The following is a 15,439-nucleotide window of genomic DNA, read 5'->3' on the forward strand; positions in this document are numbered from 1 at the left end:
GACCTAGAAAATTTGGTTCCAGACATCATGCATGTCCAACCTGGGAATTGCGCACACACTGTAAGAACCCCTTTGAACATCAAATAAGTATTCCCATAAATGGAATCTTTGAGTGTACAGTGGAAACATGCACAAATGCTATCTGTGCAGTTTAGATACCAAACTATTATGATTTTATAATGTAGTCTTTTGAGTAGCTTTGCAATTAATACATATATAATTACAATACTGCAAAACATTGTAATAATGGTCCTCTAAAGAAAAAATCAAAGGAAATGAAAACATTGATTAAACAAACACGTGATATGATTTTGTTTTCATTCCAGCAAATTCATAAACTCAGAAGGGAACTGGTTGCCTCGCAGGAAAAAGTTGCCACCCTCACATCTCAGCTTTCAGCAAATGTAAGTAGTTTTTGCTTTATTATTGAAAGAAACAGCTTTGAAAATCTGCCAGTCCAAAAATAAGTTGTGAATGTGTACCATAATCTTTTAGTTTGATGCATGTGAAAGGTGCTCAAATCACAATTCTGGAGACTGGAGGTCCTTTTAACTATTTATTTATTTCAGTGCATTTAAAATGGACAGACCATTTGCTCTGGGAGCCTATATCATATTGAATAGGTACAGTACAGGCATCCCATCAAATAGCTTGACCCTAAATGGCACTGGGCCTGACCCTTCTGGTGTTAGAGCCTTTCAGTCTCTATTCAGCTTGCTCTCTGTCTCTTTTGATACTATCAACAAGAGCAGAAGTTGTAATGTTATTTTATGATGTGATACTATTCCCTCAGCATGCAATTCTGCTGCTGTTCTTGATGTTTAATAACTGAATAGTCTCATTTTATCCAATGCAAGTAAGGGTGACAGAACTAAGTCCAGTGAAATTAAGTCACCAATCTATTGTATGGGTTATTGAGCAATCAGTGGAATGTAAAGAACTTGTATCATATCTGGTGAAAGACAGATATGAAATACCACTTTACGGTAAAGGTGAAAGACCTTTGTATCCCATTATATGTCACCTAAATAAGCAAGTCCTCAAAATACCTGTTTTCTTGTCTGAGGCATAATGATAGTCTCATCGTTGTGATAGATATTACTTTTCTGCTACTGAGTACCTCTATTACATTTTTCAAAAATAGAATGGCAATTTTGGGTGCTGCATTACTGAATGATATAGACCAGAGGTTTTCAAACTTTTTTCTCATGACCTAGTTGAAGATAATTGTTGATGCCCATGACACAACATAATTTGACTAGAATGTGGGTTCCTGCAATGAGGAGTAATGGTAGTTTGAATTAGGAGCTTTAATTTGTGCTGCGTGTAGCCACGGACAGGTAGTTCGAACTATAGGGCATTTAAAAATGGCGCCACCCGGGAACATGCAAATAAAGCCCGGGATATTTAAATCCTGGGCTTCATTTGCAAGTTTGAATGCCTACATTGTAGTGTAGATATACCCTTAGATAATATGTTTTCATACAGTACCTATTTTCTGTACCTGGAGCTCAGTGAAGGATAAGATCAAGGGACTTTCCAGCATACTTAAACACACAATTGTCCAGCTAGTTCTCCAGAAAGAGTTTTGACACAACCAGTTTTTTCCAGCTATTTTCCTTTGTTGAATTTCTGAGTAGAGAAACTGAAAAACTTAAAAGAATCATCACTGAATTCACTCCTTGTTGTTTTTGCTGAAACAGACTAACGCAGCTACCCCTCTGAAACTTCCCTCTTCCTTGATGACCAAGGCCAGCCATCAGAGCTGTGCTCCTGAAGAATAATGAAACAATCACCAAGAGCAAAAGTAGCATGAGGGGATGACACAGCTTTCCTAGAATCTGATCCAAAATGATGGTGATCCTTCCTTGTTTTCAGTTTAGTAGTTGTGTTGTTCCCAGGAAGTGAGAGAGAGAAGGCAGTTTAGCTAACAACATTCATTGGGCCAACTTTTCGGCAGGTTAAGGGGGAAAGTACAAACTTTCAAGCTATGCAGAACTCCTCTTCAGCTTTGGGTAAGGGAGCAGAGTGTCAGAGCTAATACAGGTTGAGACAGATAGTTCAGAAGCAGGGGTAACACATGTTGGAGGTTTGACAAACACCTATAGGATCTCTATCAGGCATTCTTAAACCTTAAATATCCATCCAGGGAAGTGAAAAAATAGATTGACAGAGCCAGATGAGTACCCAGGCATTACCTTCTTCAAAATAGGGCCAACAAATAAAATAGCAGAACATTGCTAGTCATCACCTACAACCCCCAACTTAAACCCCTCCAGCATATATTTAACAATCTACAACCTATCCCAGAAAATGATCCCTCACTCTCACAGGCCTTGGGGGACAGGCCAGTCTTCACCTATAGACAACTTCCTAACTTGAAACAAATTCTTTCTAGCAAGCACACACCACACCTGTATCATATTCACCCAGGAACCCACCCCTGCAAACAACTCTGGTGCCAATTCTGTCCACACATCTATATGACAAAAGATTAATGGATACAAATAAGATATTCAAAATGGTAACACACAGAAACCTATTGGGGAACATTTTAATCTGCCTGGGCGCTCATTAATGGAGCTAAAAGTGACTATGCTATTACAAAGCAATTTCGAAAACTAACTGGAAAGAGAAGCTGTGGAACTGCACATTTGACACCTTTAATCAAAGTTTTAACAAAGACTCTTCCCTGCCAAATACTTCCCATGCTGAGTATTTAAGTTTTAAGAATGCCCGATAGAGATCATGTAGACGTTTGTCTCTGTCTGTGAGATTGGAGCAAATCTGGACGTATCATAGGGCCTGGCTGTAAACAATTGATTGGGAAATGTGTATTTCATGGAAGCTAGAAGCGTATAGGTAAGTGTAATAGTCGGTAAGTTTTCAGTATAAGGAAGTGAAAATGTGTCCATTGTTTAATTGTCAAAGTCAATTCATCTTCCATTCATCTGAAGAGTTGGGCTGTACCCAAGAAAACTCATAATTTTACACCATCTACATTTTTTGTTAGTCTATAAGGTGCTGCAGGACCATTAGTTGTTTTTTTAAGATTTTTCTGTTACAGACTGAATGGGCTACCCCTCTGAGACATGTTGGCTGTGGTCACTTGAAATTAAGAAGCCAATTGTGAATTAGATTGTTATGCGTAAAGTATTTGGAAGTGGAAAATTAAGAGTAATAGGCAATATAGTTTCTTACAGATTATTGTAATGAGCCTTAAAATGATCCATCCTATAAGAGCTAAAAATTACCAAATGCTTCTCATGATTAAAGTTCTATAACACTCACATCATATCAATGATGATTTAAAATAAAAAAGATCTTACCTAACCTAGAATAAAGGGGAGAGGACCACGGAGATGTAAATTTAGAATTTCTGTATGACTTATATAGTTCTAGAGTAAACTTCCGATAATCCGGCACCTTTAGGACCCAGGGGCTGCCAGATTATCAGATATGCCGGATTATTGGAAGGGGGGGCTATGAGGGGTCTGGAGTGGAGTAGAGGGGATGCGCCCCTCGGCGCTGCGGGACCATATAAGTCATGATTCGGCCGCTGCTGAAACTGACCAGTGGCTGACTCGGGGAAGCCGGGGGCAGAGCTGCTCTGCCCCAGGCTTCCCGGAGTCAGCCGCTGGTCAGTTTCAGCAGCGGCTGACTTGGAGAAGTCTGGGGCAGAGCAGCTGGGATGCTGCTGGGTTGGTCCCACAGTGCCGAGGGGCGGCGCTACGGGACCAACCCAGCAGCACCCCAGCTGCTCTGCCTCAGGCGTCCCCAAGTCAGCCACTGCTGAAACTGACCAGCGGCTGACTCGGGGAAGCCGGGGGTAGAGCAGCTCTGCCCCCGGCTTCCCGAGTCAGCCGCTGGTCAGTTTCAGCAGCAGCTGAATCAGGGAAGCCGGGGACAGAGCAGCTCCAATTGTCCGGCTGGCCAGAGCACTTCCGGGTTCCAGATGGTGCTGGACCATCAGGAGTGCCGGACCATTGAATGCCGGACCACTGGAGTTTTACTGTATAAGCTACTCAAGATACCGCAGTGATGAGTGCAGCACAAATATAGATAGACGTGGAAGGAAAAACATTATAAAACTAAGAGTGCAGTTCATATATGCAACAGCAGTGCTGATCTATACCTAATGGAAACTGGGCTTTTTCATAGAGAGCTTGCTGCTGTTCCTCTCAGTTGTCAGACAGGGATGACATGAGTTATTGAACGTGTTATCAGGAGATAATGCAATACAGGGAATGTGAGCACTGTGTGAACTGTGTGCAGTTACTATGGTTTCAGAATTAGCAGGTAATTGCTGTACACTCCACTGGGGTTTTTAAAGACAGTTCAGGAAATAACTAGAGTTGCCATCTTTGGTAAAAGTTAAGATTTTGAGAGATAATATTATTGTATATTTTTATTTGGCATCTGCTTCCCTAATAATGTGTGATAACACAATACATTACGAATGTACAGGGATTTGCCAGACCAGGGAAAGTTCCTCCCCTAATCGCTTGTGCTGCCCTGCTGCCAGACCATGGATGTTGCTAGACCAGAGAGTCCCGGTTTAGACTCTATCTACTCAGTGCCTTATTTACTTTAAAACCTAGATGTAGTGGCTAGGGATGGCTAAAATGTAGACTTACAGAGATTTCTGGAAATGTCTGTGAGTTCTCAAGTATTAGTGTGTGGTAGCTTTGGAAAAATGATGATTCTCTCATTTGTTGTGTGCTACTATTTTTCCTGTAAATTTTAGGCATTTGAATGCATATTGTAGAATTTCTTGGTTATTCCTTTTCTCTTCTTAAGAGAACAGAATTCCAGTAAAAATTCCTTATTGAGTCATAAGAATATACTTATGAAGCAAATAGCACAGGAGTTCTTCAGTATGGCTTGCTGTTATAGGATTATTCCACTTGAATAGCTTGAATAATGCCATCTTGGGCTCTACATTTTTTTTTTCATGTCTTGCCATGAAAATGGTTTGGGGCTTTACTTCGCTGAGAGGCCTTAATAACAGATGAACCAAAGTATGAGGATGCCTCAAGATGTCATACTACTGATTCATTAGGTGGCGCTTTTTCTTCCACTACTCAGCCAGTGTTCCAGCATGTTCTAGCACTGCCCCAGAGAAGACCAGGAAGCAGACTGATCTGAGTCACAATTTTCCTTCCTCTCTTTTTCCATGCTCTTATCTGACACCAGGAGCAGCATGTAGGAGTGGGAGAGAGAAAGTCTCAACTTTACTCAGTCCCCACATACTCCCATTCACTTGCACAGGGATGGGAGAGACCATGGATCATCCCCCTCCTATACTACAACCTGTAGTACAACCTGTAGCCAGTGTAAGGAAGTATGGAAATATGAAGTGAGTTTTTAGTCAAAATAATTTTTTGCTTAGATTTTTACTTCAATGTAATTATTTTAAAGGGGGAAATATCTTGAAAATTAAATAAAATATTTTGTTTGGTCCAAAATTATTTTCCCCTCTTTTTCTGGAAACAAATTATTTACACTGCACTATTGTGCATTTGTATGCATAACAAGAATGCCAAGTGGCAAGATCTCTAGTCTCATGAGAAAGCAGCTCCAGCAGCACAGGAAATACATATACTCTATATTTGTCTGTAGGTACATATATATGTAAATTTCTGTGTGAGAGTAAGTGTTTGTATATGCAAATATACACCATGTGTGGTGGTGATAGCCATGTGCTAAATTAAACTTACCATGCTTTTCTTGCCTATGTCACCTGCCTGCTAATCCATCTCTATGGAAACTGCTTTTAACATGCTAAACTTGTGAGCAGCTTTAAAAGAGATCCCGTTAGCAACAGGAAAAAAAACCTGATAGAGAAACTTCTCCTTTTTTCCAAACCCCTCAAAATTATATTTTTTGGTGCATGAAACTCCAGGGTTTCATATCCTTCATGCAGCAATCAGAGAATTAGAGCCTTTATTGATGAAAAAGATCTTAGGTGAAAAGCAATCATCCTTTATAATGGAAACTTTCTTTCATACTGTCACAAGATATATATTTTACAAATCTGTCTAGTGAAAATCACTGTCAAAGTTAAGTCCAGTCCTAGGCTGTTTTCCTCCCCTATTACTGGTATGAAAGATAAACCCCTTCCTATATGCCCAATGAATCAAAATTATCCTCTTGCTGATATGCTGCATGTAAGTACATTGTGTGTGTATGTATGTTTTCAATAAATTATAGTGTATGTAATCATTCAATTGTTGCCTGGACTGTGAGATTTATTTTGTTCACATAATATAGATATTGCATATTAGTTTAAAGGTAATTTTACACACACACACACACACACACACACACACACTTAAATTAATTATCATATGACAAACATGGGTGGCTTTTCATTTTACTTAGACACTTTCTTCATCTTAATAAACACAGGTTTTAGCTATCAAATAAATACAGAATTATAATTGTATATCTTTAAACCCTAAGCACTAAGACATACTTGACAAATCTCCTTCATTTCACTCATTTTTATATCAAATTTACCTATGTGCCTTAGAAATAATCATGAACTAGACAGTGTTCTAAAAGTTACATTAAAGAAGGAATCCCACAGCATTGTCAGTTAGGGATGTCAACATGTAGATGACGACATGATTAACCGATAAACCTGAGTTTATCAGTTAATCCTTTCGACTACATGCATTTCCCTCCTTTTTCTCCCCACCCCTCCATTCTGCCTCTGTATCAGAGGCAGCAAGGGGGGAGGGAGAGAGGAGCTGGTGCCTGTATCGGAAAATACATATTCCTTTGTTCTCACTCTGCTCTGGGAAGGAAACCCCATTGCTAATATTCATCATCAATAATTATCTCCTCACCCGCACTTCCAAAGTATTTTACTTTTGTGAAATTTCTCTTACCAAAGTCAAGCAAAAGTACTCTTCGGGAGTGAAAATGGAACATTTTTTGTCTTTCATATCATTATGCATCTTCTCTTTCATTTGCTTAGTCACAAAAGCATCTTGGCAAGGCTTATGCATACATATATTGCTACAAGAACTGACAAGCTGAAATATGATCAGATTAGTCAAGGCTTTGCTTCCAAGCTTTGTGTTGAAACCTGTCAGTTTCAAGGGAGACCATTCTTCAGACATTTGGAAATTTGTTAAAAAAATTTGCTTGTTTGGGTTTATTTTTTGTTATGCAAGTTCTATTCTATCAAGCACTCTGCTCAATTTGATCTATTTGTCTCATTTAATAAACTCCAGTGTTTTGCTTGTGTGTGACTAAAACTACACAGAGCCCAGCTGCTGCTTGGGTGTTTCATTTACAGTTAGTTTGAGATTCTGGCTTTTAGTCTGTTGTTTGGTTCTGTGCTACTGAAGGGCAGATCTCAATGCTAATTAAGAAAGGGCAGCTTTTAGTTCAAAATGTATCCAACCAGAAAACTTCCCGCTTGACTGACAAGGGCTCAGATTCCAGTCATCAGCCTGAGCTTCAGTCCTCCCCTGTGTTTCAGTGTTACTTTGATCGGTGCCTCGTTCTGTATAAAGCTAAAGGGTGCAGGAGGGCAAAACTGTGGTAGACCCAGGATGGCACTAGAAAGCAGAGGGGGTTCTTTGGCTAACACTCTTGTTTGGCCAGCCCTGAACCGCTATCCTACAGCCAAACAAGATAATAGCAGGAAGCAAGCACGAAAGGTCACCAGATGTACAGTCACTTCTTGCAATCAGCCAGATCTCTTGTGGCCTCTCTCACATCCTTTCATTCAGCCATGTCAGGTGGGAGGAAATTTCTTTATCTATCTTTATTTTATAAACCTGATCAGAGCAATACAAGCTATAAAGAATGTAAGCAAACATTGCCTTGGATATATAGACATCACATTCAAGGCGGGTGTTAAGCCCAAGATTGTATTTTCCAAGAATGTCATAATGTGCTATTTATAAAATCAGGTTCTGGTGGTTTTACAATGTGGGACTCATTCTACAGATCCTGTGCACCTACATCTCCAGTTGCTTTTTAAGGGCATTGTAGCTGTCAAGGAAAGCAACATTAGGTTGTATGGTAGATACAACATTAGTTATATAATTTGATACAAATAAATAATTTTTGGATATACTTTGTTCTAGTAATGATTTTAATATTGCTTAAGAATATATTGAATAGCTACACAGTTCTTCAAATAGGGAGGCAGAGTTTCACTTCAAATACAAACACCGCAATGTAAATGTAAAAATGTAAGCATATTTCTCTTGAAATAAATGGCATTTATACTAATTATTCTACACTATTCTACTCACTATTTCAATTGTGTAGACTTTTGAAGCCATCTTCATCATAAATTAAGACTTCTGAGATGCAAAGAATTGATTATATTTAAAAAAATAATCAGTTCAGAAATATTTGTAAGTAATAAGGAATGGCTTTTCCCCTATAATATGGATGATTTCAGTTCCTCACCCAAATATATCTGTGACGTCTAAATGTATTATTATTTAATTTTGGAAGTGGAAATTCATAAGTGTAAAATAGATACCTCATTTAAATTTCTAAATATTGATAAGGACTTTGGTAGAGCAATAGTTCCTTGGCATTACACATTTCAATTGTGGTTTACCTAATCAAGCTGAGAAGGCTTTTACCAAATTGTTTAGAATTTAACCAATGTGTATTTTAAAATGGGAAATGACATAGATAGTTTCAAATGAGAGAGAGAGTAGTCCCACTCTTACTATGTTTAAATGAGTGCTCACTAAAATCATTGCACAGTCCAGCCCTTTGATTTAAAAAAAGTAACATTCTTTATTTAGTAGGTCATTACTCTATTCAGTGTGACAGAAAACAAAGCTAAGAGAAGTGAATATCATTCATTGCAAAATAATTCTGTAATTATTTTCAGCAGTTTGCTTCTCATTCATGAGGTTTATGAAATAATTAACTAAAGAACATGTTTTCAGCCCCTTAATATCAGAAACCTAGTCTTATCTACATATTAGGAGAGATCCATCATCAGACAGATGCAATTCTACTCATACTTTAAAATTATGAATTTTTTAGCTGTAAGATAAAAAAATTTTTTATCATAGATTTAAAAAAAAAATCCATGATAATGACATATTCTCTAACGGGTTTTTGAAGCCACAATGTATTACAGCTACACCAGACAATACAGCTTTTCAGATCTCAGTTGTTCCCATAATCAATTATGGTTAAATATTCAGAGACATGCAATGTAAATTAAAGATTATATTGTATTTAGCACTGAATTTAGGATATAGATTATAATAAATATGCCCAATTACCTGCCAAACACTTATACTTTATTACAGCATAATTGTGAACAAGTGGTATAAATTATGTATAATCAGTACAAACAACTGCAAGTTTTCTTTGTGGTTTTCATGCCCCCACCAAATAAAATTGACACCTGGGAATTATTCTTATGGAAGACTGCATGCATATCTATCCACAGATTTTTTCATGAAGCAATGAACAGAGAAATTCTATTAGTTTGCTGCTAAGAAATGTAAAATAGGGGAAAATTGGCTGTAGTTCCTCTTTGAGAGTATGTTCTACTTCATCTCTGATTATGTCCTAAGTCACCTGTCATGTTCAAGACAATTAAAACAAGGCAAAGTGGTCTTAATAGTTTGATAATACAAAGCTGATTTTTCAAGAGTGCTTAAAAACTAAAGATTATTTTCAAAGGCAATTGCTGTTTCTTGTAACTGACATGAAAGTGTGATGTTAGTGTTAGAAATGATGTTTTGCTCTTTCCAAAACAGTGAGGATAACTTTAAACAGTGTACACACACACACACACACACACACACACACACACACACACACACACACACACACACTGGCAGACATACTGGTATTAATTGGGACCTTCAGGGCAAGGGGCAGGCAATGTGGGGGTGCAGGACTCATGGCATGGCTTTGGGGATATAGAGGGAGTGCAGGACATTGGGAGGGCAAAAATGAGGGTTTGGGCGTGAGAAGGGGCTCAGGTCAGGGTAAGGGTCCCATCTGGCATGAGCCTTTTCTCTCACCCTAGTTTACCCCGCAGCAACTATGGGCCTTTTTCTCTCCCAACCTCCTTAGCCACCAGAGGCCTCCTACTCCCCCCGGCACTGTGGCCAAGAGCTGGGAAGCAGGGGAAAGGGTTTGGGGTTGTAGGGCTACTTACCCAGTGTGCTGCGCAAGATGGCAGAGCTCCAGCCCTGCTGGCCACTCTCTTAGTGGTACGGCTGCCTCACTGAACACTCTGCAGGATAGCGCTCCCCTGCAGGCTCACTGCCGCCAGTGGCCACTTCCATATTGCATCCCTCCGAATAGCAGCACCTCTCTTTGCATGTTATGGAAAACAATCCTTTTCTTGAGGTTTCCAGTTGTCCTGGCACAGCCAAACCCTGCTTTAAATTAGGAGAAAAAGAAGCTGTATGCCAAATTTGGTGACTTTAGCTCTTACCATTTAGGAGGAGTTCTGGAACAAACATACTCACAGATATGCAGACTCATTCTAAAATATAGCTATAGCTATAGATCGGTATATAAACACGGTACTCTGTAATTTAAGATGACAGTTTCATGAATTCATGCCAAATATACAAAACAGTTATCTATATACACAATTGCTGTTTAATCTCTAGGAAACTGCAAGTTTTCCATGTGCACTTATGCTCATGCTTATAAAAATTTAGCCCTTCAGGCATGAGTCTTTTAATCTTGGTTTGTAAAATAGAATATATCTCCTGGAGCATCGTTGAAAGTAAATTTGTTTGACTACTTTTCTACCATAAATAATTAAATTTATGACTCTCTGTGTCTACTCTTATAACACAGACCTTTACATGATGTTGAGGAATCTTTCCACCATTCTAAAGGATGTGCATAATTATTTGGAGATGTCAGCAAAACAGTTCTGAAGTGATGTCTAGTATTCAGACAGTTACATATGCATAATATCTTCAATCAATGAGAAATAATATTCAGAGTAAGGATTCCTTTAATCTCCCAACAAAATACCCTCACATAGGCCTGCTGACTGGGGGAGTGGGCAGCTGCCCCAGGGCCCAGCAATTCAAAAGGGCCTGGGGCTCCCAGCTGCCTGGGTTCTTTAAGTTGCTGTTGGAACCCCAGGTAGCATGCTCTGGATGGTGCTAAGGGCTTGCTGGGGGAGGCATGGCACAGTCCAGCCAGCACTGAGAGCTGGCTGTTCCATCTCCACCTCTTCCAGCCATAGCCCCACCTGGCCCCAGCTCTCTTCTACCTTGTCCAAAGGCCCCCTCAATTCTGTTGGTCCTCCTACCCTCAAATGGGCCAATGATAATCTTCTGTGTTGTATCCTCTTCCCACACCATTCCTCTGCCTTAATCTTTTTTAGATTGTACACTTTTCAGGACATTATTATTTATTACTGTGTGTTTGGGCAGGACATAGAATATTTTAGGAACAACTAAGTACACCTGTAAACATCTGAATAATGTTAATAATTGCCCATGAAAGAATTAGAACTTGCAGCAGCAAAAGCTGTTGAGCAGCATAGATATTTGTGTGCACGAAAGAGTTAATTTTGCACATAAATGGGTGCTTGAACAAGCATGGTTAACCTCTTGGCATGCACAAATGACTCCTTTGTATGTTCATGTTTTGGAAGCACAGTACAGGTGGCTAAATTTAGCCTATAGTCACTTTGGAAATTGAGCAGTACAATAAAACATGTTCTTTCATTTTTACTACTTAGTTTTATGACAGGAGATTCCATATTTCTAGCATGTATTGTATTCTCAATTGCTCACCTATGTATTTGATTCAGTAGTACTCCTACATATTTGATTTAGGAGTCTTCTGCCTTTTGACAAATTTTATACTGTTTAAAATTAGGTTATCTTCATGAGCACTGAATTCACATTTTGTAAAAGAACCTCTCTCCTTTAACCGATGTCTTGTTCATCCTCTCTTACTGGCCCTATTCTCTTTTTTGCCAGTATATATAAGTGAAAAGACTATCACATAGAAAAAATAAGTTAAGGAAGATGCCCTGTGAATTTTGCATATCCTACAGAGTCGATTGCTCTGTTACAAACTCTTGGAGAGAAAACCCCCCAATTTAATATTTTCTGAAACTGTAAGCATGCTTCCTCTTTCTAAATAACTTTTACACCACTCACACATTTTTCTTGTAGTTCTGTAGTGGTTTAATAGATGTAACATTTTAGATGTCATAACAATTGACTCTTCATCTAAACAAATACATACATAATAAATAGTGTGTCTAGCCTAATATTTCTTGAATATAGTCCATGTTGGGTTTTAGAAAATTTGAATGAAATATTTTTAAACAAAGCATTGCTGAATTTCAATTTCTGTTTGTTGCATTATTGCAAAATGTAGGCATCCAAAGTAAAAAAACAACAAGTGTCTTTATATTAAAACAGTAGAATAAGATTATATTATGGCTCTCTACACATGTCTGAGACTTTTAGAAGACTGTTGCTGTATTAGGGTATGTCTAGACTACAAGCCTTTTTCGAAAGAGCTCTTTCGAAAAAGCCTTTTTGAAAGAGATCTTCTAGACTGCCACAAGACTTTCGAAAAAGTGTTCTGCTTTTTCGAAACAGAGCACCCAGACAATCTGGACACTTTCTTTTGAAAAAGCCTTGTTTACATTCAAGAATGCCTTTTTTTTAAAGAGCTCTTTCGAAAAAAAAGGCATTCTTCCTCATAAAATGAGGTTACCGCTGTCAAAAAAACCGCCACATTGTTTTGATTTAATTTCAAAAGAATACGACGGCAGTCTAGATGCAAGTGAAGATTTTTCGAAAAAAGGCCACTTTTTTTGAAAAAAACTCTGTTGTCTAGACATAGCCCTAGAGAAACAGACAAAGTAATATCTAAAAGACACAATCTATAGTCTGGTTCCAAGGACTCTTTGAGAGCTTTGTATATGGGATCCTGATAGCTTAGGGCTTTTCTTTAAATTAGAGTGCTTGAGTTCTTCTGTTGATATTTTCAGTAATGGAAAATAATAATGTCAGGAGAAAAGTTCTCTTGCACATAGTGACAAGAAACACAAATCATAGTTAAATGTCTTGAAGGTTTCAATTTAAGAGCTGCAGAAGATAAAAACAAACCTAGAAAATGAAAAATGCCATGGCAGTTTGGGTGAGGTGGGAGAAACAAGGAAGTAAAGTAGGAAGTACTGAGTGGAAGAGATTACTGATTTTGTTTGGCCAGCCAGAACACATGAATTATATCTTTTATGTATGTAAGATAGATGCTTTGCTCAGTCCATTTAAGATCCTAGCAACATTTAAAATGTTTTGTTTCTGTTTCTTTCACAGGCTCATCTAGTAGCAGCTTTTGAAAAGAGCTTAGGAAATATGACTGGTCGACTGCAGAGCCTAACAATGACAGCTGAACAAAAGGTATGTTTACAAAAGCAATTGCTTGAATGTGGAACATAGTCAGCAGAATATTTTAGGGTTTGTGTAAATTTAAAAAAAATGAAAGAAAGGACAGCTGTGACAACAGGACAAACACATCTTTCTTTCCTGGCCATTGCAATCAAATCTTCATAAAGATCTATAATAATTAAATTTTGCCACATTAGATTTGCCCTAACAGTATCACAGTATGGTTTGAAGATAAAATCTTTCATTTCCAGATTTTAATTAAAACATTTGTGACTCTTGGTTTAATCCATATGGAAACATTCTTCAACAAAGGCTCATCATAAACAATCAGAATATTTCATTCCAATCCAACAACATTGTCAGAATACTAAAAATTTGGCAAAAAAAAAAAGGAATTGAATTGAGAAAAAATGACCCAGGTGGAAGTATGTTTGAAGGAAACCAAGCTGTTGACTAACAGACAGATTGGTTTTGATTTTGCTAGTTAGGGGGGAAGGAACATCCAAGCATAATAGCCGTTGTATTTAATTAGAAGCATGGTACCATCTAAAGGAGAGGATGCCTTAGGGCCTGATTTTGCCAGGTACTGAGCATCATGATCCCATCCAGCAGAGCATTTTCTTAACGTTAAGTATTTGAGTATTCCTCCTAACTACAATGGACTGCACACAGTTTTAAAGTTTACTGTGTACAGCTTGAGCCTCTAAAATCTGGGACTGTCTGATCCGGTGACATCCAGACCACAGATATTGCTGGACCAGTGAGCTCCAACTGGCCAGGTTCAGAAGCACATCCCGGGTTGGGTTGGTGCAGTGGGGAGCAAAGCCCTGGCTGGGGCTGGTGCAGTGGGGGGCTGGAGGCAGTGGGGTAAGTAGCAGGGAGCGCTGCCCCAGCCAGGAGCAGTGTTGACTGCTGTGAAGGGAGTCTTGACCTCTCTTGGTCCAGTACACTCTGTGGTTCGGGACCACTCAGGGTTCCAGGGTGCTGGACCAGGTCCAACCTGTCCTGAAATCCATAGTTGGACTGGTAGCGGGGTGCTCTTCACCTTGCAAGACAGAGCTTCCAGAAACAGATTCTGTTATCCTTACCCATACCCTGAGAAGACCCTTACTCAACAGGTATTCCTTTTGGGCCAGACTGAATCCATTGCACACTGGTAGGCAGTTATTCACACAAGTAGCTCCACTGAAGTCAGTGTAAGTAGTGGTTCATTGTCTGACCCTCTTTTGATCAAATGGGACCATTTGCAGAGTGAAGAACTATTCTCTGTGAGTAAGGGTGACAAAACTGGCCCTTATGTATCTTACATATCTTTTTGTGATTTTTTTATATATTAAACAAATAGTTTATGTAAACACATTTTAAAAAAAATCTTTTATAAATTCTAGCTTCCCCTCAGTGGGCCCCCTATACAGAAGAGATTAAATGGTGACATTGAAACAAATCAACTCATAAGTGAACTCGTTTTCTCAGACTTGAGAGCATGTTTTGCCCCCTTTCCTCTGCCATGAAGTTAAATTCCTTTAGTAGTTTTAATCCTCATTATATAAAACCAGAGTTTGAAGGATTGATTCTTAATACAGGAATAATAAAACTAGCTTTAATTAACATTTACTGTGCATTCCAGTGTAGAATTTATTTCATGGCAGTGGAACAATGTCTTTCTGTTAATTGCACAGATATTTTTGTTGAGCAGGTTTTTGTGCTTAACAATTTATGCACAATTTAGAGTTTGATATGCAAATGGGGATGAAATTCATGCATTAAAGGATGATCTATCAAGTTCAGGGGTGCAGAAAAGAATATTTGATATTTTTGTCTATATAATGATTTTTGAATATTGTAATAAATGTTCACAGGAGAGCCTTTCTCAGATCACCTCTTCAGTGATTTTTTCATAAGATTTATACATTAAAAGTCCAGAAGGGATCATTGTCTGACCTCTTGTATATCACAGGCAATAGAATTTTCTCAAAATAATTTCTAGAATTATCTTTTAGAAAAGCATCCAATCTTTTATTTTTAAAAAAAACCTTATT

At 38.4% G+C, this 15,439-nt stretch overlaps 1 protein-coding gene across 10 annotated transcripts in view; it reads left to right on the forward strand.

The window, feature by feature from the left end:
* The window catches only part of NAV3 (neuron navigator 3), a 569,112-nt gene that overhangs the window by 519,634 nt on the left and 34,039 nt on the right, over window positions 1–15,439 (forward strand). For all 10 annotated transcript variants that reach the window (XM_075932261.2, XM_006118491.5, XM_075932267.2 and 7 more), the window contains 2 exons: window positions 327–404; window positions 13,329–13,412. In XM_075932261.2, the coding sequence (XP_075788376.2) occupies window positions 327–404; window positions 13,329–13,412 (162 nt within the window). The remainder of the gene's footprint in view (window positions 1–326; window positions 405–13,328; window positions 13,413–15,439) is intronic.

The sequence above is a fragment of the Pelodiscus sinensis genome, chromosome 1 (assembly GCF_052426305.1).
Source record: "Pelodiscus sinensis isolate ZL-2025 chromosome 1, ASM5242630v1, whole genome shotgun sequence".
NCBI classification, from domain to species: Eukaryota; Metazoa; Chordata; order Testudines; family Trionychidae; genus Pelodiscus; species Pelodiscus sinensis.